The following is a 26,535-nucleotide window of genomic DNA, read 5'->3' as shown; positions in this document are numbered from 1 at the left end:
CTTACTCTCCAAAGTGGTAGCCTGGTCGAGCAGTAAGGCAGTATCAGAGGACAGTGTAAAGCACTTGTTGTACACACTCAGTCAGCAAATAGTTCCACACACTCAATAACTGAACTCTAGGCCAATGGTTTGTATATTAAAAATATATGCTTGTTTTATTTTAGAACCAACACTTGGAATTAAAATATACTTTCTCGACAGGAGATGTTTCATAAAAATACTTTTGTATATGCAATAGACTTTTTAGTAAACAGTTACACGTAAGCAACTCTATTTCTAAACACAATACATTGAGCTCAATGATAAATTCAAATTATATGCAACAGATTACTTTTTAGATTACTTTTGTAATTCCAGGCCTGGATCCTAGATCCAGTCCTGGGTCAGTTCTCAGAATCAGTTGTTGAAAGTCGACTTTGGTACTGTAATGATTTTGAACTAATATTTAGCTATTTTAAAAGTTAGCACTTAGAAAATATTTCAGAGCAAACAATCAATGATTCCCTATGGAAGAAAATTTAGGTTACAGGTACAGTAGGTTATCGTTACTTTTGTAATCCAGTACTGGGTGCCTAGACTCAGTATTGGGAACTTTATCCAAAACAGGTAAGTAATTACGTTTTCAGATGTTATACGATTTTTGAAGAATATTTAGAAATTGCAGAAATCAACACTTAGAAGAAATTTCACAGAAAAACAGTCAATGGTTTCCTATGGAAGAAAAATGAGTTAAAGGTAAGTATAGTTGTGGGTAGTGCGTCAGTGCTGGGCACCAAGATCCAGCACTGGGAGCTCACCTAGGAGCAGGTGAGTAAATTCGTTTTTGTCACTCGGCTGATTTTTGGTGATTATTTGAAGATTTGAAAAGTACACACTTAGAAGAAATTTCAGGAAAAAGCCCGTCAATGTTACCCTATGAGGAAAATAGAGTTTGCGGTTTAAGGGTAAGCACTCGACTGGCAGAGTTGAGGTTCTGGGCACAGACTCAGGGATCTCCCAGGGTCAGGTAGGTACAGTTGTTTCACCCTCAGCGACTCAGGGCGGCCGGGTGTAGAGAGAGTTAGGCCCAATGTTATCCTATGAGGGATAGGGGGGGCCTTGTTTGGTGGCTGCTGTCTGGCAAGCCACGCGGATGTGGGAGCTGGGCTCCTGGTCACTTACTCAGGGCAAGTGGCGAAGTAGGTTAGAGTAGAGTTTTCACGGCCAGGGCCACTCGGGCGGCTGGGTGCAGAGTGCTTTTGAGCCTTCAGGCGGTCAATTGATTTCTATGGGAAATCTCTGGTTTGGAAAAAGACTGCAGGCTCGGGGACGAGGACTCTTTAGGTGCCACCACCACTTTGAGAGGTAAGTTGGGTAGTTGGAGGATAGGTAGGTACCCCGGGATTGGACACAGAGGGCCGTGGGGTGCCGGGTGCAGGGGTGCCTTTTGGTGTTGGGAAATCTTACCCTCTGTTGATCGTGGTTGGGGTGGCACTCTGTTCTGAGGCTGCAGGCTTCTTCAGGATTGTCGAGGGGCATCCTTGGGTGCCGGACTCGGGGTCACAGTCGCCGTGGGGTCGTCCTCGTGGGTTTAGTTCACTCCGGCACCGGCCAGGCTTGGCGGGTGCAGAGTGGGCTGGGATTGCGGTTCCGGGCTGCTGCCAGGGGTGAAAGGTAGGTTCTGAGTAGAGCCTCCACTCATGGGAGTCCCAGGGGATCAGAGTTCAAAGGTAGCCAGGTCCTCCGGGGTTTCTGAGGTTGCTGGCAACAAGAGATGCCGGGTTTGGAGCAGGTTCGAGGTCGACAGGCCGGTAGGGCTGGGGCCAAAGCAGTTGGTGTCTCCCTCTCCTTCGCAGCTGCAGGGCAGGTCTTCGTTTCTTTTCGTTCTTCTTGTAGTTTCGGAATCTGGAATCTGGGGAAGGAAGGTTCAGGGTGCCCCTAAACACTAGATTTAGGGGCGTTACAGGTAGGTGAAGGCCAGGGACCAATGGGTCCTTGTCCTGGGGTGGGTACACCCCCTATCCTGCCTCTCTCCTGTGGGAGGGGGGCAGTAGCCTAATCCTGATAGGGTAGGGCCTCCCATCTTCAAGATGGCGAGAGCCCGGAGATGTGCTTCACCTCGCCTCCCCCACCTGAGGGGTGGGGTGGGCAGGCTGGCACATCCCCTGTCCTTGTATGGGGTTTCTGGCCTAGCTTCCCGCCAGAGTGGGGGGTTGCAGTGGCCTGGGGAAACTCCTAGAGGCGGCAGGCCTTTGAAGCTTCCCTTTGCTCATCCTGGGGTGTGAGAAAGTGCCATCTTTCTTGCATGGTATGCCCCCACTTTTTGCCAAATTGCTGAATGTACTTCGATTGAGTGTACCCTGGGTTCCTGCCAATCAGGTGCCCAGGGCCTATGTTCCTTCCTTAAACCACACAAACTCCAAATTGGCAAACCCTAGCCACATGTCAGCCCCTAGTAAATGGTACCCTAGGTACCCAGGGCCTTGTGGCCAGGGAAGGCCTCTAAGGGCTGCAGCACTCATTGTGCCACCCTCAGAGGCCCTGTACCCTTACACACACACACTGCCCTTGCAGGCTGAGTGTCTTGGTGCAGGACAAAACAAAGAGTCGACATGGCACACATCACTGTGTACCATGCCCATCACCTACACTGCCAAGGCATATGTCAGCCACCCCTCTAGCTGGGTGCATTACGCCTATGGTGTGGGCACAGGAGCAGGAGCCCTGTGCCCCTACAGTACCCGGGTCCATTCCTGGGCACTAAGTGCAGTGCTGTCATTTAAGAATACATGGTGCTGAGAGCTTGTCAAACACGAGCTCCACAGCACCATATTGGCAACACTGAATCCTGGGAAGTTTGGTATCAAACTTCTCAGCACATTGAACCCACACTGATGCCAGTGTAGGATTTAATGTACTAAGCACCCCAGAGGGCATCTTAGAAAATGCCCCCTTACAGCTAACTTGCAATCCACGTCTGCTCTGAGGCTGCCCAGGCTGCCACACAGCAGACACGTTGCTGGACCCCTGGGTGGGAGAGCCCCTGCTCTCCCGGGCCTGCAACAATGCACATCCTGGGTGAGGTGAGAAATCTCCTCCCCCAAGATGAGCAAAGGGAAGCTTCAAAGGCATGCCGCCAGTTGGAGTTTCCCCAGGCCACTGCAACCCCCCACTCTGGCCGGAAACTTGGCCGGAAACCCCATACAAGGACAGGGGATGTGCCAGCCTGCCCACCCCACCCCTCAGGTGGGGGAGGCGAGGTGAAGCACATCTCCGGGCTCTCGCCATCTTGAAGATGGGAGGCCCTACCCTATCAGGATTAGGCTACTGCCCCCCTCCCACAGGAGAGGCAGGATAGGGGGTGTACCCACCCCAGGACAAGGACCCATTGGTCCCTGGCCTTCACCTACCTGTAACGCCCCTAAATCTAGTATTTAGGGGCCCCCTGAACCTTCCTTCCTCAGATTCCAGATAGAAAAACGACAAGAAGAGCAAGAAGAACAAAGACCTGCCCTGCAGCTGCTAAAAAGAGAAGAAGACACCAACTGCTTTGGCCCCAGCCCTACCGGCCTGTCGACTCTCGAACCTGCACCAGCGCGGCATCCCACGTGGCCAGCAACCTCACCAACCCCGGAGGACCTGGCTACCTTTTAGCTCTAAGCCCCTGGGACTCCCACGAGTAGAGGCTCTACTCAAGAAACCTACTTGCTATCCCTGGCACCAGCCCGGGACCGCGGACCCAACACACTCTGCACCAGCCAAGCCTGGCCAGTGCCGGAGTGGACAAAGACCCAGAGGACGACCCCACGGCGACTGTGACCCAGAGTCCGGCACCCAAGGACCCCCCTTGACATCCCGGAAGAAGCCTGCAGCCTCAGAACCAAGTGCCACCCCAGCCGCGATCAACCAGAGGGTAAGATTCCCGACGTCAAAAGGCACCCCTGCACCCGGCGCCCTGCGACCCCCTGTGCCCAATCCCGGGGTACCCACCTAACCTACAACTACCCAACTTACCTCTCGAAGTGGTGGTGGCACCTGAAACATCCTCGTCCCCGAGCCTGCAGCCTCTTTCCAAACCGGAACATTCCCATTGATTTCCATTGAGCGCCCTAAGGCTCAAAAGCACCCTGCACCCAGCCGCCCGAGTGGCCCTGGCAGTGCCCTCTCTACACTAACCTACTTCCCCACTTGCCCTGAGTAAGTGACCAGGAGCCCAGCTCCCACAGCCGCGTGGCTTGCCAGACAGCAGCCACCAACCAAGGCCCCCCTATTCCTCATAGGATAACATTGGGCCCAACTCTCTCTGCACCCGGCCGTCCTGAAACCGCTGAGGGTGAACCAACTGTACCTACCTGACACTGGGGGACCCCTGAGTCCATGCCCGGAATTTCAACACTACCAGTCGAGTACTTACCCTTAAACCGCTAACTTCATTTTCCTCATAGGGTAACATTGACTGGCTTTTTCTTCAAAAATCTTCTAAGTGTGAACTTTTCAAAACTGCAAAAATTCACCAAAAATCAGCCAAGTGACAAAAACGAATTTACTCACCTGCTCCTAGGTGAGCTCCCAGTGCTGGATCTTGGTGCCCAGCCCTGACCCTGAAAAGTGTTCACAACTATACTTAACTCTAACTCATTTTTCTCCCATAGGAAACCATTGTCTGCTTTTCTGTGAAATTTCTTCTAAGTGTCTACTTTTGCAAATTTGAAATATTCTTTTAAAATCGTACCATTTCTGCAAACGAAATTACTTACCTGCTTTTGATAAGGACCCCAGTCCTGGGTCTAGGCACCCAGTCCTGGATTACTAAAGTAACGATAAAGTACTCTACCTGCAATTTGAATTTCTTGCCATAGAGATCCATTGAATGTTTTCTGTGAAATATTTTCTAAGTGCTAACTTTTGAAATAGCTAAATATTATTTAAAAATCATTACAGTTATTAAGTCGACTTTCATCACTTGATTCTGAATACTGACCCCAGGCTGGTTCTAGGATCCAGACCTGGAATTCCAAAAGTAATCTGAAAAGTAATTTATTACCAATAACCTGAATTTACCATTGAGCTCAATGCATTGTTATGTTTAGGAAATAGGATTGTTTATTGCAACCAACTGTGACTGTTTACACAAATTTATTGCTTGAAACAAAAGTATTTATATTCAACCTCTCATTCTGAGAAAGTATATTTTTACCCCCTTTGTGGTTCTAAAAATAAAACAAGCATATATTTTATATATATATATATAAACCATTGGCCTAGAGTTCAGTTATTGAGTGTGTGAAACCATTTGCTGACTGAGTGTGTACAATAAATGCTTTACACTGTCCTCTGGTACTGCCTTACTGCTCGACCAAGCTACCACTTTTGAGAGTAAGGTCATACCTAACTTTGACCTCTATCAGCCTCTGGGGGACTGTGGACTCTGTACACCCTGTACCTATTAGGGAACAGTATATACAGAGCCACTTTCTCACATGGGGGAGGAGATTTATCACCTCACCCAGGATGTGCATTGTTGCAGGCCCGGGAGAGCAGGGGCTCTCCCACCCAGGGGTCCAGCAACGTGTCTGCTGTGTGGCAGCCTGGGCAGCCTCAGAGCAGACGTGGATTGTAGGTTAGTTGTAAGGGGGCACCTCTAAGATGCCCTCTGGGGTACTTGGTACATTAAATCCCACACTGGCATCAGTGTGGGTTTAATGTGCTGAGAAGTTTGATACCAAACTTCTCAGTCTTCAGTGTTGCCATTATGGTGCTGTGGAGCTCGTGTTTGACGAGCTCTCAGCACCATGTACTCTTAAATGGCAGCACTGCACTTACAGTGCCCGGGAATCGACCTGGGTACTGTAGGGGCACAGGGCTCCTGTGCCCACACCATGGGCATAAGGCACCCAGCCAGAGGGGTGGCTGACATATGCCTTGGCAGTGTAGGTGATGGGCATGGCACACAGATGTGTGCCATGTCGACTCTTCATTTTGTCCTGCACCCAGACACTCAGCCTGCAAAGGCAGTGTGTGTTTGTAAGGGTACAGGGCCTCTAAGGGTGGCACAATGAGTGCTGCAGCCCTTAGGGGCCTTCCCTGGTCACAAGGCCCTGGGTACGTAGGGTACCATTTACCAGGGGCTGACATGTGGCCAGGGTTTGCCAATTTGGAGTTTGTGTTTTAAGGAAGGAACATAGGCCCTGGGCACCTGATTGGCAGGAGTCCAGGGTACACTCAGTCAAAGTACATTCAGCGATTTAGCTAAAAGTGGGGGCATACCATGCAAGAAAGATGGCACTTTCTCACACACAGGAGTATGAGCCCTGTGCCCCTACAGTACCCAGGGCCATTCCTGGTCACTGTAAGTGCAGTGCTTCCATTTAACAGTATATGGTGCTGGGAGCTCGTCAAACATGAACTCCACAGCACCATAATGGCAACACTGAAGACTGAGAAGTTTGGTATCGAACTTCTCAGCACTTTAAACCCGCACTGATGCCAGTGTGAGATTTAATCTACAAAGCACTACAGAGGGCATCTTCAAGATGCCCCCTGAAACCTATCCTACAATCCACGTCCTGTCTGAGAGGCTGCCTAGGCTACCACACAGACATGTTGCTGGACCCCTGGGTGGAGAGCCCCCGTTTTCCTGAGCCTGCAACAATGCACATCCTGGGCGAGGTGCTAGGTCTCCTCCCCCAGGATGGGCAGGGGGAAGCTTCAAAGGCATGCCGCCTTTGTGAGGTTCTCCAGGCCACTTGCTATACTCAGCAACTGGCCCCCACCGGTTCTGACCCCCACTCTGGCAGGAAGACTGGCCAGAAACTCCAAGTAAGAACAGGGGATGGGCCAGCCCTGCAACCCCACCCCTCAGGTGGAGGAGGAGAGATGAAGCACATCTCTGGGCCCTCGCCATCTTGAAGATGGGGAGCCGTACCCAATCAGGACTAGGCCACTGCCCACCCTCCCACAGGAGAGTGGCAGGATATGGGGTGTACGCACCCCAGGACAGGGACCCAGTGGTCCCTGCCCTTTACCTACCTGTAACGCCCCTAAAATTAGTATTTAGGGGCACCCTGAACCTTCCCTCATCAGATTCTAAACTAGCAAAGAACAAGAAGAAGAAAAGACCTGCCGTGCAGCTGCTAAAAAGAGGAAGACACCAACTGCTTTGGCCCCAGCGCTACCTGCCTGTAGACCCTCGAACCTGCTCATGCTAAATCCCGGCAACTCCTGTGGCCAGCAACCTCACAATCCCCGGAGGACCTGGCTACCTTGTGACTCTGAGCACCTGGGACTCCCACGAGCAGTGGCTCTGCTCAAAGCAAGTTTCTAACCCCTGGCATCAGCCCGGAACCGCAAACCCTGCACACTCTGCACCCACCAAGCCTGGCCTGTGCCGGAGTGGACATAGACCCAGAGGACGTCCCCCCGGTGACTGTGACCCCGAATCCGGCACCCAAGGACCCACCTTGAGGCTCCTGACTATGCCTGCAGCCTCAGAACCAGGGACCCCCCACCCTCCCTAACCGCAATCAACAGAGGGTAAGATTCCCCGACATCCAAAGGCACCCCTGCACCCGTCGCCCTGCGGCCCCCTGTGCCCGACTCCTGGGTACCTACCTATTCTTCATCTACCCAACTTGCCTCTCAAAATGGTGGTGGCACCTGAAGAATCTTCGTCCCCGAGCTTGCATCCTTTGTTCGTCCTTGAGCTTTTCCATAGAGTGCCCGAAGGCACAAAAGCACCCTGCACCCAGCGCCCGAGTGGCCCTGGCAGTGCAACTTCTACTCCTACCTACTTCCCCATTTGCCCTGAGCAAGTGACCAGGAGCCCAGCTCCCACAGCCGCGTGGCCTCCTTGTCAGCAGCCACAAACCAAGGCCCCCCAGCCTCCCATAGAATAACATTGGGCCTAACTCACTCTGTACCGGCTGCCCCTGTGTCGCTGAGGGTGTAACAACTGTACTTACCTGACCCCTGAGTCTGTGCCCAGGACCTTAACTCTGCCAGTGGAGTACTTACCCAAAAGCCGATAACTCACTTTTCTTCCATAGGGTAACATTGACTGGCTTCTTCTGAAATTTCTTTTAAGTGTGGAGTTTCTAAACTTTAAAATATTCACCTAAAATCAACTGAGTAACGAAAACTGGAATACTCACCTGCTATTAGGAGAGATCCAAGTGCTGAATCTTGGTGCCCAGCACTGACCCTGAAAAGTACTTACAACCGTACCTACCACTAATTCAATTTTCTCCCATAGGAAACCATTGACTGTTTTTCTGTGAAATTTCTTCTGTCGATTTTGCAAACTTATAAATATTCCTTAAAAATCGCCTGTCTAACTTAAACGCGGATTCTCAACTGCTTACAGGTGGTACACTAGTGCTGGATCTAGGATCCAACACTGACATATGAAAAGTAACCATAACCCCACTTACCTGCCAAGTGAATTTCCTTCCATAGGATAACATTGGTAATTTGATTAGAAAAAGTTTCAAAGTGTCAACTTTTAAAATAGCAAAATATTTCTTACAAATCACAACAGTAGCTAAAACGAATTTACTCACTTGTTTCGAGGAACTGTCCCAGGACTGAATCTAGGATCCAGTCCTGGAGTTAGAAAAGTAATCCTGAAAGTAATCAATTGCGCATAACTTAGAATTCACATTGAGCTCAATGTATTATTGTGTTTGAAATTGTGTTGCCTATTGCAACAAAACTGTAACTATTATCTGCAAAAGTCAATTGCCTATTGCAAAGTATTTAACTAAAGCATCTCATTTTGAGAAAGTATATTTTGATACCTATTGTTGGTTCTAAAATAAAACAACCATATATTTGTTTATATAAACCATTGGCCTAGATTTCAGTTCTTGAGTGTGAGATCATTTGCGGAGTGTGTACAACAAATGCTTTACACTGTCCTCTGATACTGCCTTACTGCTCGACCAAGCTACCACTTTAGAGAGTAAGGGTATATCTAACTTTAACCTCTGCCTAACCTCTGGGGACTGTGGACTCTGTACACACTGTACCTATTTGGGAACAGCATATACAGACCCACTTTTTCACACCAATCACAATAACAATTGACACAGAGAGCATATGCACTTTAGCACTGATTAGCCGTGTTAAAGTGCCCAGAGTCCCAAACACAGGTTTGGGAAAAATAGAAGGAAGAAGCATAAAGTTTGGGGATAACCCTGCAAAAATGGCCATTTCCATCAGATGTGCAAAGCAGCAGAATGGAGTTTTACATATACTTTTACATCACATTTTGTCATTGCGGGGAGAGACTCTCAGGTGGGGCATGTCATATTTCAAAAATGTCAAAATCTGCTTTAGCTCTTTTTTGAAGTGTGTTGTATAGGTATGTATATAATTTGTGTATGTGTGTGTATTTATTTTTAGTTTCAAACCTTTGAGATTAGCATGCCTTCTACAAGCCGCATTGAGAATATAAGATGGATCCACACACGTATTTGCTGCAAAAACAAAGCCCAATTTGGTGCTGGACTGAAGACAGTGGTTGATTTTGATTCCACATAGTCTCTTGACACTTCCCTTTTGAGTACCCACTCAAACAAAATGATAATTATGAATAAGTATGTAACTATTTTCTTACGGTGATCTGCTGTATCTCCTCTTCATTGGTGACCTGTGTTGCCTGCAGAGAATGTTTATGCTTTCTTTTCCTGTTATTTTTTTGTAAAATAATTATTTTCCTGTGAATACATGCCTTCTTTGACAAGCCTTTCGAAATGGTATTAATATTTTATTTTTCTAACTTACCCTGTGTAATCACCAGTTCTGAATGCCTCTGTCTCCTTTGGTTCCTAGTGGCACCAGTCAGCCTACCTCAACCCCCTGCTGCCGGAGCCTGGAATAAGCCCCTCGCAGCTTTTGTGCCATCTGGTGCATCAGAGGTAAATACTCCATCAGAATAACACCTTACTGTAGCACATGGTCATTCCATTGTATTAGAGACATTACTCACTTGGTGCTCAGTATTTAATGTGGTGTGCAGTCAAATATATATTTTGGCACATTTACAGAATCTGTTTTACCTAATAGAAAATGTGCAGTAATTATTTACATTAGATCTTGCTCCATAGCCTTGTTCACATGTAACCTGAGCATTTGCCCATGAACACGTATCTTTTAATGTATTTACATGTGTGTTATGTACACACAGGGCTAGCCAGTGGTGTGCCTTTCTTTTCTAGGCTGTGTACTGATCTTGATGAGCACTGACTTTTGTTCTGTATAAATCTTCAATAATCTTTAACAACCATTCTAGGGCACAGGCAATGGTCAAGAGAGTGTACTTGATCTGGGAATTGACACAATCCAATTCGGAGCCCCTGCTTGCAGCGGCATGGATGAGGAAGTTATACTGTCGTCCTCTGAGAAACCAACAGAGACCCTGGCAGAACCTAAAGAGCAGCGGCAAAAACAGCCTCGAGCTGGACCCATCAAAGCACAAAAGGTAACTGCAAACGTTCTTCAGCCATCCTTCTCTTCCTATACATGGAATCAAGGCAATATGTCCATTGGTGAGTTGCACTTAAGAGCAAAATGTACTGTTCGGGGCATATGAGCTGCAGATCACACACTTAGGATAAGATCGCCATCTGGTGTTGGGCTCGGATGCTTGCAGGTTGTTGTTGTCTTCGGAAGAAGTCTTTGGTCACGAGATAGGTGACTCCTCCCTTGGACGATGGTGCGCATGGGCATCCACTCCATCCTCAGATTGTTTTTTTCCGCCATTGGGTTCGGATGTAACTTTTCCACTCCGGTAGAAAAATTCTAACACAACCTTTCGAAGCAAAAAACTTTTTACCAACTACACCGAGACACCTTCACTCGACATCTAATTCATCGGGCCGGTTCCGGACGTCGACGCGGGCGATTGGACCTATCCCGCGCCGTGAGGCCTACGGATCATGGTAAGGACGCCATTTAAAAAATGCCCCCAATGTGGAGCAAAATTCCCCCACAGTGACCATCACAAGGTCTGTGACCTGTGCCTGTCACCGGAACACGGCGAGTCCAGCTGTCCAGCCTGCGCCGTTTTTTGATCCAAAAAGACCATTCGGGATCGAAGAGCTTGACGCCATATCATGGCACACAGACCGGCCCCGGAACCAGAAGACATCTTTGATGAGGGTGCCGATGTCCCGGAAGAAGATTCCGAGGAATTTCAAATTATATCAGAAGCAGACGACCCCATTACTCCGGGGCAACGCGTGAGTACCAATGCCCCTACCCCAACCCCTCCAAAAAAGGCATTGGTCAAGACTTCGCCAGCTGGCTCCAGTCGAGACCGAAAACAACCTTCAGAAGCCCCGCCTCCGGGCTCGGCTCCGAAGAGAAACAAGCCTTCCGGAGGCTCGGGCCCGAGCAAACCACATATCATTGTACCCCCGCCACTTTCGGCACCGAAGACAAAAGCCCGCTCGACACTGGCGCCTTTGGCACCGAAAACATCGAGGCCCATAGACAAACCGGCACCGAAAGCTCCCAAGCTTAAAGACTCCATTTCGGCACCGAAACCTTCATCGGCACCGAAACCCTCATCGGCACCGAAACAACTGGCTAAGGACTATACTACACCTCCTAAAGCCAAAGACTCTACCGATCACCCAACACCTCGATCAGAACCGAAAAAATCAGCGCCAAAGTCTGTTCCGGAAGACCAAGAACTTTTCCACCCAGATCCCACCCAGAAAAGGATCTATATTAATCCAAAAACTGGACATGTCACTGCTGTGCTATGTAAGAAAAGGAAACTGGACACAACACCTTCCCCAGTTCCTATAAAGAAGAAGGACTCGGCAACGTCACCTATTCCTCCTTCCTCCCCTGTACGACCTCCTACCCACCCCCCCCCTCTGCCTACAATACCATTACCTTTACCATCTCCTTCACATACACCACCACCTCAGGATGATGATGATGACCTAGGGGGAGGGGGTAATCCGGATGATCTTAATGATCCTAATGATCCCTTCACAGATCCAGACATCGTACCATTGGATGACTGGGCATACCTTCTACCAGATATGCCTGACCCTACTACATATCCCTCCAAACCCTCACCTCCTGATGACCACCTGGGGTTTGGACAACTAGTACATAGAGCAGCACTTTACCATGGCGTCACCATGCACTCAGATGCACCCGAGGAAGACTTCCTCTTAGACACTTTTGAACAGTCTCAGAAATCCTTTCAAAATTTACCAATGATTAAAGGGGTCTTAAAACACGCCACAGAAGTTTTTAAAGACCCTGTACGGGCCAGGGTACTTTACCCTAGAATTGAGAAAAAATATAGACCCGCCCCAGAAGATCCTTCTTACATCAAAGGACAGCTCCCTCTGGATTCTTTGGTCGTTTCCAATGCAAGCAAACGTGCTAACTCCCAAACCTCAGGAGATACACCACCTCCCGACAAGGAATCCAAACTATTAGAAGACTCGGGCAAAAGAGTAGCAGCACAAGCAGCTAACCATTGGCGTATGCCAACACACAAGCCCTATTAGCACGCTATGATAGGGCTCACTATGATCAGTTGGTAGAGCTGATACAACACCTACCAGACCAATACAAGTCCCAGGCAAATAACCTTGTACAAGAGGGAAAACTTATATCAAATGCCTCAATTAAATGTGCACTTGACGCAGCAGATACTGCCTCTCGGGCAATAAATACAAGTATACTCCTTAGACGCCATGCATGGCTACGTATTTCAGGCTTTAAGCCAGAAGTACAAAGTACCATACTTGGCCAACCATTTAACCAAGAGCAACTGTTTGGACCAGCAGTAGACACGGAACTTGAAAAGATGAAAAAAGACACTGAGACTGCTAAGTCCATGGGAGCGTTACATTCCCCACAACCACGTGGCTCCTTTCGACTCTCCTTCTACAGAGGAGCCTCCAAAACTATGGGAGCAGACACCTCCTCCACATTCAAAATCTCTACACAAACATCCCCCAATGGAGGATATTTTAGAGGAGGATATAGAGGAAACAACACCAAGGGACGAGGTTGAGGCAATACCAACATTCGTACCTCCCCCGCCACAACACAGTGACTTTCCTCCACTCCCCCCAGACCATTCCACTCCAGTCGGGGGAAGACTCAAACAGTTCCTACCTGTCTGGAATTCCATCACAACAGACAAGTGGGTAAGACAAATTATCCAGTATGGTTACTGCCTGGAACTCACCACTACCCCCCACACATACCACCCAAACAGCGTTCCATGTCACCAGACCATCTTACGCTCCTCAAACAAGAGGTTCTCTCATTGCTTCAAAAACACGCAATAGAACCTGTTCCCTTACAACATCAAGGTACAGGGGTTTACTCACTGTACTTCCTAATCCCCAAGAAGGACGAGACGTTACGACCAATACTCGACCTCAGACTCCTAAATCGGTACATAAACTCAGATCATTTTCATATGATCACTCTTCAACAAGTGATCCCACTATTACAACAAGACGATTTCCTTGCCACATTAGATCTCAAGGATGCCTATTTTCACATTCCCATGCATCCTGCGCACAGGAAGTATCTAAGATTCCTGGTAGACGGACGGCACTATCAGTTTACAGTCCTTCCATTCGGAGTGACAACTGCGCCAAGAGTATTCACCAAATGGCTAGCAGTAGTAGCAGCGCATCTCAGGAGACAACAAATTCATGTCTTCCCATATCTGGACGATTGGCTCATAAAAGCTAATTCATTCAACAAATGCGTCCTACACACTCACCAAACTATTCAAATCTTACACAACTTGAGATTCACGATCAACTATCCCAAATCTCCACTACAACCCTCCCACATTCACCAATATCTGGGAGCCATCATAAATACCTCCAAGGCCCTTGCTTATTCCAGCCCAGCCAGGATCACCAATATGCAAGCTCTCATTTCCAAATTTCAACCCCACCACTCTCTTCCAGCGAGAGTGTTCATGCAACTCATAGGCATGATGGCGTCGTGCATCTTCATTGTGCCTTATGCAAGACTTCAAATGCGTCCCTTGCAAGAATGTCTAGCACGTCAGTGGAACCAGGCTCACGGACAACTTACGGATCTGGTGTTGGTGGACAGCCGCTCACATCGCTCCCTAAAATGGTGGAACACCATAAACCTGTCCAAAGGGCGGCCGTTCTTCGAGCCTCTTCCACAAATAGTGCTGACAACCGACGCATCTCTCACAGGATGGGGAGCCCATCTCCTAGGACACACCACTCAGGACCACTCAACAAAAGATGCTCCATATCAATTACCTGGAACTACTGGCAGTATCCCTAGCACTAAAATCATTCCAATTACATCTACAAAACAAGACTGTCCTTATCCGGACGGACAACATGACAGCCATGTATTACATACAGAAACAAGGTGGCACACATTCTCTCCAGCTGTCCCAGCTCGCACAGAACATTTGGAGATTGGCCATTCCCCAGAACATATATCTGCTAGCAGAACACCTTCCCGGAGTTCACAATCAGATTGCCGACTTGTTGAGTCGACAGACCCAACAGATTCACGAATGGGAGTTACACCCACAAGTCCTACTCCCATTCTTCAAAAAATGGGGCCAACCGGACATAGACCTGTTCGCCACACACAAACGCAAAATGCCCAACCTTCCCCACCCACAATCGAAGGGCAATGCGATATGGATGAACTGGTCAGGCAGATTTGCGTACGCTTTTCCGCCTCTCCCACTCAATCCATTCGTGGTACGCAAGCTCAGGCAACAGTCTCTCAAACTGATACTAGTAGCTCCCACATGGGCACGCCAGCCCTGGTTCACAACACTGCTGGAACTCGCTCTAGTTCCACACCAAAAACTGCACCTCTCCCCGTCGTTATTAACCCAGAACCATGGAGAAATCAGACACCCAGATCCACAGCAACTGAACCTAGCGATCTGGTTCCTGAAGTCCTAGAATTCGGTAATCTCAACCTACCTCCAGACAGCATGAATATTATAAAAGAGGCCAGACGACCTACCACTAGAGCCTGTTACGCTGCAAAATGGACAAGATTTGCCATTTACTGCACTAACAACGATATACGCCCACTAGATGCATCCATCCAAAACATCATTTGCTACTTACTACACTTGCAAAGATGTAATTTAGCGTACTCATCCATACGTCTCCACTTAGCAGCATTAGCTGCTTACTTAATAAATCGACAACACTTGTCACTATTTAGAGTGCCTGCAATCAAAGCCTTCATGGAAGGTCTTAAAAGGATTATTCCTCCCAGATCACCACCCTCTCCAGTGTGGAATCTAAATATTGTTCTCACTAGGCTCATGGGTCCCCCATTTGAACCTCTGCATAAATGCGAACTACAATTCCTTACATGGAATGTAGCTTTCCTTATTGCTATCACATCCCTTTGAATGGTAAGTGAAATCCAGGCTTTAACCATACAAGAACCATTCCTACAACTACACTGTAACAAAGTGGTTCTTAGAACAAATCCTAAATTCCTGCCAAAAGTCATTTCTCCGTTCCATCTTAACAAATCAGTCGAGCTACCAGTGTTCTTCCCAAATCCGGACTCGGTAGATGAACGAGCTCTTCATACCTTAGACGTTAAAAGAGCCCTGCTTTATAACATTGACAGAACCAAATCTTTCCGCAAAACCAAAAAATTGTTTGTTGCTTTCTCTCCACCACACAAAGGCAACCCCATTTCCAAATCCGGGATAGCCAGGTGGATAGTTAAATGTATCCAAATATGCTACCACAAGGCTAAACGCACACTAGCAGTTCTCCCTAGAGCGCATTCCACACGCAAAATAGGGGCTTCCATGGCATTCTTAGGAAACATTCCCTTAGAAGATATTTGTAAGGCAGCCACATGGTCTACAACACACACCTTCACTAAACATTACTGTGTTGACGTGCAAGCAAAACAACAAGCTTCTGTGGGTCAGGCTGTCCTTAAAACTTTATTCCAAACTGCTGCAACTGATACAGGTGACCACCGCTAGGGGAGATACTGCTGTATAATCTATCCTAAGTGTGTGATCTGCAGCTCATATGCCTCGAACGGAATATGCTACTTACCAGTATGCATCTGTTCTTGGCATGTAGAGCTGCAGAGCCACAAACGCCCCCCCACCTCCCCGGGACCTGTATCTGTTCCAGCATAGTCTTACTTAGACATTACACATGGACATCCTTTCTTTATTCTTACAAACTCCATCGTTTCCCATCATGGCGAAAAACAATCTGAGGATGGAGTGGATGCCCATGCACACTGTCGTCCAAGGGAGGAGTCACTTATCTCGTGACCAAAGACTTCTTCCGAAGACAGCAACCTGCAAGCATCCAAGCCCAACACCAGATGGCGATCTTATCCTAAGTGTGTGGCTCTGCAGCTCTACATGCCAAGAACAGGTGCATACTGGTAAGTAGCATATTCCTTACCCCACATCAACTATCTGGAGTTACTAGCCATCTCTCTAGCCCTAAAATCCTTTCAGGCACAAATTTTAGGCAAGGCAGTCCTCATTCGCACAGACAACATGACGGCCATGTATTACATTCAAAAACAAGGCGGCACACACTCTCCACAGCTCTCTCAACTAGCACAGAGCATATGGAGATGGGCAATTCCACACAATCTTTCTCCTAGCCCAACATGTCCCAGGAGTCCAGAACACCATGGCAGATCTGCTCAGTAGACAGACGCAGCAGATCCACGAGTGAGAACTTCACCCGCAGGTTCTTCACCCGTTCTTTCAAACATGGGGCATCCACAAATAGACCTATTCGCCACCCACGGAAACAAAAAATGCCCGAGCTTCGCCGCCAGATACCCACACCCATTGTCCAAAGGCGATGCGATATGGATGAACTGGTTAGGCAAATTTGCATACGCTTTTCCACCTCGACCACTAATTCCATTAGTGGTGCCAAAGCTGCAACAGCATTACCTCACGCTGATCCTAGTACCTCCAACATGGGCCAGACAACCGTGGTACACCACGCTGCTGGAACTCTTGGTAGTACCACACCAAAAGCTACACCTCTCACCATGCCTCCTAACCCAGAACCATGGAGAGATCAGACAGTCGGACCCAGTTCAGCTCAACCTTGCGATCTGGTCCTGAAATCCTAGAATTCGGATACCTAAACCTTCCCCCTGACTGTATGAACGTCATCAGAGAAGCTAGACGCCATACCACTAGAGCCTGCTACGCTGCCAAGTGGAAAAGATTTGTTGTTTATTGCCATAACAACACAATCTATCCTCAAGACGTGTCTATACAACACATCATATGCTACTTACTCCACCTACAAAAGTGTAATCTAGCATATACCTCCATTCGGCTACACCTCGCAGCAATTGCAGCTTACCTACAAAACAGGCAGCACCTATCACTTTTCAGAGTACCTGCCATTAAAGCCTTCATGGAAGGCCTAAAAAGAATAATTCCCCCCAGAGTACCACCCTCACCTGTGTTTAACTCAAATACCGTTCTCACAAGGCTATTGGGGCCACCCTTTGAACCTTTGCATAAATGTGAACAGCAATTTCTCACACGGAAAACAGCTTTTCTTGTAGCCATCACTTCCCTTAGAAGGGTCAGTGAGATACAAGCACTTACCATACAAGACCCTTTTCTTCAAATGCACCAGAACAAGGTTGTTCTCCGTACCTACCCAAAATTCCTACCTAAAGTCATTTCCCCGTTTCACCTAAGCCAATCTGTAGAATTACCTGTATTTTTTCGCAACCTCAAACTGTTGCAGAAAGGGCTCTACACACGCTCGATGTCAAACGAGCCTTACTTTACTATATCCAAAGAACACAACCTTTCAGAAAGACCAAACAACTGTTTGTCTTTCTCTCCACCACACAATGGCAACCCCATCTCAAAATCAGGGATAGCTAGGTGGATTGTAAAATGCATCCAGATTTGCTACCACAAAGCAAAACAAACGCTATCCGTTCCCCCTAAAGCCCATTCTACACGAAAGATAGGGGCTTCTATGGCTTTTCTAGGGAACATCCCATTAGATGATATCTGCAAAGCAGCTACATGGTCAACACCGCACACTTTCACTAAACACTACTGTGTAGATGTGCAAACCAAGCAACAAGCTAGTGTGGGCCAGGCTGTACTAAAAACACTATTTCAAACAACTGCAATGGATACCGGTGGTCGCCGCTAAGGTTGGGAACTGCTATATAGTCTATGCAAAAGTGTGTAATCTGCAGCTCATATGCCTCGAACGGAATATGCTACTTACCAGTATGCATCTGTTCTTGGCATGTAGAGCTGCAGATCTACACACGCCCACCCGCCTCCCAGGCTACCTGTATCTGTTCCAGTCTATCTTATTTAGATACAACACACATGGATTTCTTCACTGTTATTACTACGCTGCTGCCATTTAAGAGTACATGGTGCTGAGAGCTCGTCAAACACGAGCTCCACAGCACCATAATGGCAACACTAAAGACTGGGAAGTTTGGTATCAAACTTCTCAGCACATTAAACCCACACTGATGCCAGTGTGAGATTTAATGTGCCAAGCACCCCAGAGGGCATCTTAGAGATGCCCCCTTAAACCTAACCTACAATCCACGTCTGCTCTGAGGCTGCCTAGGCTGCCACACAGCAGACATGTTGCTGGACCCCTGGGCGGGAGAGCTCCTGCTCTCCTGGGCCTGCAACAATGCACATCCTGGGTGAGGTGATAAATCTCCTCCCCCAGAATGAGCAAAGGGAAGCTTCAAAGGCCTGCCGCCTCTAGGAGTTTCCCCAGGCCACTGCAACCCCCCACTCTGGCAGGAAGCTTGGCGGAAACCCCATACAAGGACAGGGGATGTGCCAGCCTGCCCACCCCACCCCTCAGGTGGGGGAGGCGAGGTGAAGCACATCTCCGGGCTCTCGCCATCTTGAAGATGGGAGGCCCTACCCTATCAGAATTAGGCTACTGCCCCCCTCCCACAGGAGTGGGGCAGGATAGGGGGTGTACCCACCCCAGGACAAGGACCCATTGGTCTCTGACCTTCACCTACCTATAACGCCCCTAAATCTAGTATTTAGGGGCACCCTGAACCTTCCTTCCCCAGATTCCATATTCGAAAAACTACAAGAAGAGCAAGAAGAACAAAGACCTGCCCTGCAGCTGCTAAAAAGGGAAGAAGACACCAACTGCTTTGGCCCCAGCCCTACCGGCCTGTCGACTCCCGGACCTGCACCAGCGCGGCATCTCCCGTGGCCAGCAACCTCACCAAACCCCGGAGGACCTGGCTACCTTTTGGCTCTATGCCCCTGGGACTCCCATGAGTAGAGGCTCTACTCAGAAACCTATTTCTAACCCCTGGCAGCAGCCCGGAAACGCGAACCCAGCGCACACTGCACCAGCCAAGCCTGGCCAGTGCCGGAGTGGACAAAGACCCTGAGGACGACCCCACGGCGACTGTGACCCCGAGTCAGGCACCCAAGGACCCCCCCTCGACATTCCGGAAGAAGCCTGCAGCCTCGGAACAAGGTGCCCCCCCCCCCCAACCGCGATCATCAGAGGGTAAGATTTCCCGACACCAAAAGGCACCCCTGCACGCGGAGCCCTGCGGCCCCCTGTGCCCAATCCCGGGGTACCCACCTAACCTACAACTACCCAACTTACCTCTCGAAGTGGTGGTGGCACCTGAAGCATCCTCGTCCCCGAGCATGCAGCCTTTTTCCTAACCGGAACATTCCCATTGATTTCCATTGAGCGCCCGACGGCTCAAAAGCACCCTGCACCCAGCCGCCCGAGTGGCCCTGGCAGTGCAATCTCTACACTAGCCTACTTCCCCACTTGCCCTGATTGAGTGACCAGGAGCCCAGCTCCCACAGCCGCGTGGCCTGCTAGTCAGCAGCCACCAAACCAGGCCCCCCTATTCCTCATAGGCTAACATTGGGCCTAACTCTCTCTGCACCCGGCCGTCCTGAAACCGCTGAGGGTGAACTGACTGTACCTACCTGACACTGGGAGACCCCTGAGTCTATGCCCAGAACTTCAACTCTGCCAGTCGAGAACTTACCCTTAAACCGCGAACTTCATTTTCCTCATAGGGTAACATTGGCTGGCTTTTTCTTGAAAATTCTTCTAAGTGTGAACTTTTCAAAACTCAAAATATTCCCCAAAAATCAGCCGAGTACCAAAAACTAATTTACTCACCTGCTCTTAGGTGAGCTCCCAGTGCTGGATCTTGGTGCCCAGCACTGACTCTGAAAAGTACCCACAACTATACTTACCTTTAACTCATTTTTCTTCCATAGGAAACCATTGACTGCTTTTCTGTGAAATTTCTTCTAAGTGTTGATTTCTGCAATCTTGAAATATTCTTTTAAAATCGTATAATTTCTGCAAACGTAATTACTTACCTGTTTCTGATAAAGACCCCAGTGCTGGATCTAGGAACCAGACCTGGAATTCCAAAAGTAATCTGAAAAGTAATTTATTACAAATAACCTGAATTTACCATTGAGCTCAATGCATTGTCATGTTTAGGAAATAGGATTGTTTATTGCAACCAACTGTGACTATTTACAAAAATCCATTGCTTATTGCAAAAGTATTTGTATTCAACCTCTCATTCTGAGTAAGTATATTTGTATTCCCTTTGTGGTTCTAAAAATAAAACAAGCATATATTTTATATATATATATCATTGGCCTAGAGTTCAGTTATTGAGTGTGTGAGACCATTTGCTGACTGAGTGTGTACAACAAATGCTTTACACTGTCCTCTGGTACTGCCTTACTGCTCGACCAAGCTACCACTTTAGAGATTAAGGTCATACCTAACTTTAACCTCTATCAGCCCCTGGGGGACTGTGGACTCTGTACACCCTGTTAGGGAACAGTATATACAGAGCCACTTTCTCACAGGCCCTGTAAGTGCAGTGCTGCCATTAAGAGTATATGGTGCTGGGAGGTTGACATTACGAACTGCACAGCACCATAATGGCTACACTGAAGACTGGGAAGTTTGGTATCAAACAGCTCAGCGCATTTAACCCACACTGATGCTAATGTGGGATTTAATGTAAAATGCACCACAGAGGGCATCTTAGAGATGCCCCCTGAAAAACGACCAACTACCAGTGACCTGACTGAGTGGCTGCGCAGGCTGCCACCACCACCAGACATGTTTCTGGACCCCTGGGTCGAGAGCCTGCTGCTCTCTGGGGCCTGAAATAATGCACATCCTGGGACGAGGTGCCAAGCCTTCTCCCCCAGGATGGGCAGGGTTCACGAAGGAGAAGCTTCAAAAGCATGCAGCCTTTGTGAGCCTCTCCAGACCATTTGCTGCTTTCAGCAACTGGTCCCCACTGGTTCTACCCCCCACTTTAGGCGGAAGACCCGGCGGGAAAAACAAAGTGAGGAAGAGAGGTGTGCCCACCTCTACACCGAAGGTGGGGGAGGCAAGGTGAAGCACAACCTAGAGTCCCCGCCATCTTGAGGATGGGGGGGGGGGGGGGGGCAGCCAACCAGGGACAGGCTCCTGCCCCCCTCCCACTGGAGAGTGGCAGAATAGGGGGTGTACCCACCCCAGGGAAGGGACCCATTGGTCCCTGGCCTTTACCTACCTGTAATGCCCCTAAATTTAGTATTTAGGGGCACCCTGAACCTTTCGTTCGAGGCATATGAGCTGCAGATTGTACACTTAGCATAGATCGCCATCTGGTGTTGGGCCCGGATGTTTGCAGTTTGTTTTTCTTCTTGGACAGTCTTTGGAAGTCACGAGTTTGGTGACTCCTCCTTCGGTCCGTACTGCGCATGGGCTTCGGCTCCATCCTCAGATTGTTTTTTTCCGCCATCGGGCTCGGATGTGATACTTCGTGCTCCGGCTTCGAACTTCTACGGTTCCAGCCTCGACGGAAAATCCTCGTTTCTTCGAGTTTCTTCATCATCTTCATCTCTCGAAGCGGCACTTTTCTCCATCCCGTACATCGGCACCGGCCTTCGGGCCCTCCTCGACTCCGGTCCCGGCCGATGGAAAGGACTCCGTTCAAAAAGTGCCCAAAATGTGGGTCTAAATTTCCCCACACCGACCTCCATCAGGTGTGTAATCTTTGCCTCTCTCCAGAACACGAGGCCAGAGACTGCCCCGCCTGTAAGTCTTTTCGATCGAAGAAAACCATCCGGGATCGAAAAGCTCGACGCACCATGGCGCACTCATCGTCTGCAGCTCCACCGGACATCTTCGGAGACGGCGCCGAAGCTTCGGGGCAAACACACACCGAGCAGGAAGAAGACGTCGTCAGCGCTTCCGAGGCCGACGACTCCGACGTGGAGGACATCACACCGGTGCAGCGGGCCGTGAGTACTGTGCCCCCTCCCACCCCCTCGCCCAAAACCAAAGAGACTCAGGTTACTCCCTCGCCTGCCGGCCTGGGCAAAACCAAGACCAAAGCTTCGATCACCCCACCTTCGGGCTCGGTGTTGAAGCATCCAAAGTCTCACGGCAGCTCGGGATCGAGCCAGCCGACGCCCGGTGCCGAAAAACAGCATCTGGCACCGAAGAAAGCAATTTCCAGCTCGACTCCGAAGCCACCGGTGCCGAAGCCTGGACTCTCGGTGCCGACCAAACACAAACATAAATCTGTCGGCACCGACGCTCCGACGCCGAAAAAACCGGAGGCCCCAAAAAAAGCATGGCGCACACAAACCATCGAAGTCCTCGGTTCCGAAATCACCGGTGCCGACGGACGATTCGACGCCACTGGCTCTGTTTACACCAGACCCTCTACAAAAGACTCTGTCCAAAGATCCAAAGACTGGACTATTGACTTTAATTATCAAGAAAAGACGCCTTGATACTCCGGCTCCTCCTCCACCACCCAAACGGAAGGACTCTGCTACTTCTCCCCTCAGAGTGCCCTCCCCACTACCACCTCCCCTACCTCCTCCACCCCCTCCTCTCCGCCACCTTTACCTCACTACTCTCCGGCCCCGTCCCCAGATCCGGACGACGGGGACCCGGACAATTACCCGGCGGACGCCCCAATGGATCCCACTCCACCAGGGACCCCAGACCCGTGGGAGGATTACAATAACCCTGATGTACCCGATATTCCTCAGGACGACCTATACCCATCCAGGCCGTCTCCTCCAGAGGACTCCTTAAAGTTCCATCATTTAGTGCAGAGAGCAGCACACTACCATGGGGTGGACATGCACACTGAACCAGTGGAAGACGACTTCTTACTGGATACATTCGACATACAGGACAAATCCACCTCTATCTTACCCATGCTTAAGGGTGTCACCAAGCATGCCGCAGAGGTGTTCAAAGACCCTGTCAGGGCCAGGGTACTAAACCCTAGAAAAGAGAAAGTATAAGGCGGCACCCACAGACCCTGCATACATTAAGGGCCCTGCTCCCTTAGATTCCCTAGTTGTCTCTACAGCTAGAAAGCAGGCTAACTCCCAGTCCTCAGGAGAAGCCCCACCGCCAGACAAGGAATCCAAACTCCTAGACGCGTCTGGCAAGCGCACCGCCTCTCAAGCTGCAAACATGTGGCGCATTGCAAACACACAAGCGCTACTTGCGCGCTATGACAGAGCACACTACGATGAACTTGAGGCTCTTATGCAGCACCTCCCCGAGAAACACAAGCGTAGGGCTCATGAGCTAATACAGGAGGGTAAACTCATTACAAACACCTCCATTAAGTGTGCCCTCGATGCAGCCGACACTGCTTCTAGAGCCATAAATACCAGTGTCCTGCTTCGTCGCCATGCCTGGCTCAGGATCTCAGGGTTTAAGCCTGAAGTCCAGGCGTCCATACTCAATCACCCCTTTGACCAACAAACGCTCTTTGGGCCCAAGGTAGACGAAGCGTTGGAAAAGATGAAAAAGGACACAGACACAGCAAAGTCTATGGGGGCACTCCAAACACAAGCGCCTAAACGTTCCTTTCGACGCTCCTCCTTTCGTGGCACAGGCAGAGGCTTCTCCACCGATAGCACCTCTACCTCCTACAAATCCCCTCCTCAAAATACCTTTTCAAAGGGCAACCAAAGGGGTGGTTACAGAGGCAACAACAATAAGGGCAGGGGCAAAACTAACAACACCCGTTCTGCCACCCCGCCCACACAATGACTTCCCTCCGCTCCCCCCAGACCATTCCACTCCGGTCGGGGGCAGACTGCAAAACTTTATCCACGCATGGGAGTCCATAACATCGGACAAATGGGTGACCCAAATCATTCGGTCAGGGTACTGTCTCGAGCTAACATCTACCCCACCCGATATCCCACCAAGGCACCGCCCAATGTCTCAAGAACATTCCACACTGCTCAAACAGGAGGTACTCTCCCTCCTCCAAAAACACGCTATAGAGCAGGTCCCCATCAATCAGCAAAATCTAGGGGTTTACTCCCTATATTTCCTAATACCAAAGAAAGACGGGACCCTCAGGCCCATTCTGGACCTCCGGCCTCTAAATGCCTACATACATTCAGACCATTTCCATATGGTCACCCTACAACAAGTCCTCCCGCTCCTCTGTCAGGGAGATTTTCTCACAACATTGGATCTGAAAGACGCATACTTTCACATTCCAATACACCCCTCTCACAGGAAATACCTCAGGTTCGTGGTGGACGGGCAACATTACCAATTCACGGTTCTCCCCTTCGGGGTCACCACCGCACCACGGGTGTTTACCAAATGCCTAGCGGTAGTAGCAGCACACCTCAGACGTCAACACATTCACGTCTTCCCTTACTTAGACGACTGGCTGATAAAAGCCGCGGCTTACCATCAATGCGTGCAGCATACAAACAGCACCATCCAACTGCTCCACCAGCTAGGCTTCACGGTGAACTACCAAAAGTCCCACCTCATACCATCTCACACAAAGCAATACCTCGGGGCCACTATAGACACCTCCAAAGGTATTGCCTATCCAAACACAGCCAGAATCACAAGCATTCAAGCCTTACGCAAAACATTCCTTCCCCAACACTCTCTTCCAGCAAGAGTGTTCATGAAGCTCATAGGAATGATGGCGTCTTGCATCTTTATAGTGCCCCATGCAAGACTACACATGCGTCCACTTCAAGAGTGCCTAGCACAACAGTGGAACCAGGCCCAGGGTCAGCTGACGGATCTGGTGTTGGTGGACGGCCGCACACATCACTCTCTGCAGTGGTGGAACACCACAAACCTTTCAAAAGGGCGGCCGTTCCTGGACCCGGTTCCTCAGGTGATTCTAACAGCGGACGCATCGCTCTCCGGCTGGGGAGCGCACCTCCTACACCTCACAATGCAAGGTCTATGGACGCCACAGCAAAAATTGCTCCACATCAACCATCTGGAGCTCTTGGCGATCTTTCTAGCCCTAAAATCTTTCCAAAAACAGATTTCGGGCAAAGCAGTCCTCATTCGCACAGACAACATGACTGCAATGTATTATATCCAAAAACAGGGGGGGGACACACTCTCCCCAGCACTCCCGCTTAGCCCAGAGCATATGGAGATGGGCAATTCCCCAAAACATCTTTCTCCTGGCACAACACGTTCCAGGCGTACAAAACACCATGGCAGATCTGCTCAGCAGACAAACGCAACAACGACACGAATGGGAACTGCATCCGCAAGTTCTTCAACCATTCTTCCAACAGTGGGGGCATCCTCAGATAGACCTCTTCGCCACCCACGAAAACAAAAAATGCCCAAGCTTCGCCGCCAGATACCCACACCCATTGTCCAAGGGCAATGCGATATGGATGAACTGGTCAGGCAGATTTGCATACGCCTTTCCACCTCTCCCACTAATTCCATTAGTGGTCAGGAAGCTACAACAGCACTCCCTCACACTCATTCTGGTAGCTCCGACGTGGGCCAGGCAGCCGTGGTACACCACGCTACTACAACTATCTGTGGTACCACATCAAAAACTGCACCTATCCCCATGCCTCCTAACCCAGAACCATGGAGAAATCAGGCACCCGGACCTAGCTCAGCTCAACCTGGCGATCTGGCTCCTGAAATCCTAGAATTCGGATACCTTAACCTTCCCCCTGATTGCATGAACATCATCATGGAAGCCAGACGTCCTACCACTAGAGCATGTTATGCCGCAAAGTGGAAAAGATTTGTTATTTACTGCCGTAACAATACAATCAACCCTTTAGATGCATCCATACAGCACATCATATGCTATCTGCTCCATCTTCACAGGTGTAACCTGGCATATTCATCCATACGCCTACACCTAGCAGCGATCGCTGCTTATCTACAAAACAAACAGCATTTATCTCTCTTCAGAGTGCCCGCTATTAAAGCCTTCATGGAAGGCCTTAAACGAGTAATTCCTCCCAGGGCACCACCTTCCCCTGTATGGAACCTAAATTTAGTTCTTACACGACTAATGGGTCCGCCCTTCGAACCAATGCATAAATGCGAGCTACAGTTTCTCACCTGGAAAACAGCTTTTCTCGTAGCTATCACTTCCCTTAGAAGGGTTGGTGAAATACAAGCGTTCACTATACAAGAACCC

At 49.3% G+C, this 26,535-nt stretch overlaps 1 protein-coding gene across 3 annotated transcripts in view; it reads left to right on the top strand.

Moving 5' to 3' along the window:
• The window catches only part of PRRC2C (proline rich coiled-coil 2C), a 1,321,979-nt gene that overhangs the window by 720,520 nt on the left and 574,924 nt on the right, over positions 1 to 26,535 (top strand). For all 3 annotated transcript variants that reach the window (XM_085601696.1, XM_085601697.1, XM_085601695.1), the window contains exons 19-20: positions 9,811 to 9,896; positions 10,271 to 10,459. In XM_085601696.1, the coding sequence (XP_085457822.1) occupies positions 9,811 to 9,896; positions 10,271 to 10,459 (275 nt within the window). The remainder of the gene's footprint in view (positions 1 to 9,810; positions 9,897 to 10,270; positions 10,460 to 26,535) is intronic.

Source organism: Triturus cristatus, chromosome 4_2 (assembly GCF_964204655.1).
Source record: "Triturus cristatus chromosome 4_2, aTriCri1.1, whole genome shotgun sequence".
In the NCBI taxonomy this organism is placed as follows: Eukaryota; Metazoa; Chordata; class Amphibia; order Caudata; family Salamandridae; genus Triturus; species Triturus cristatus.
This window is presented reverse-complemented; position numbering and strand designations above follow the sequence as displayed.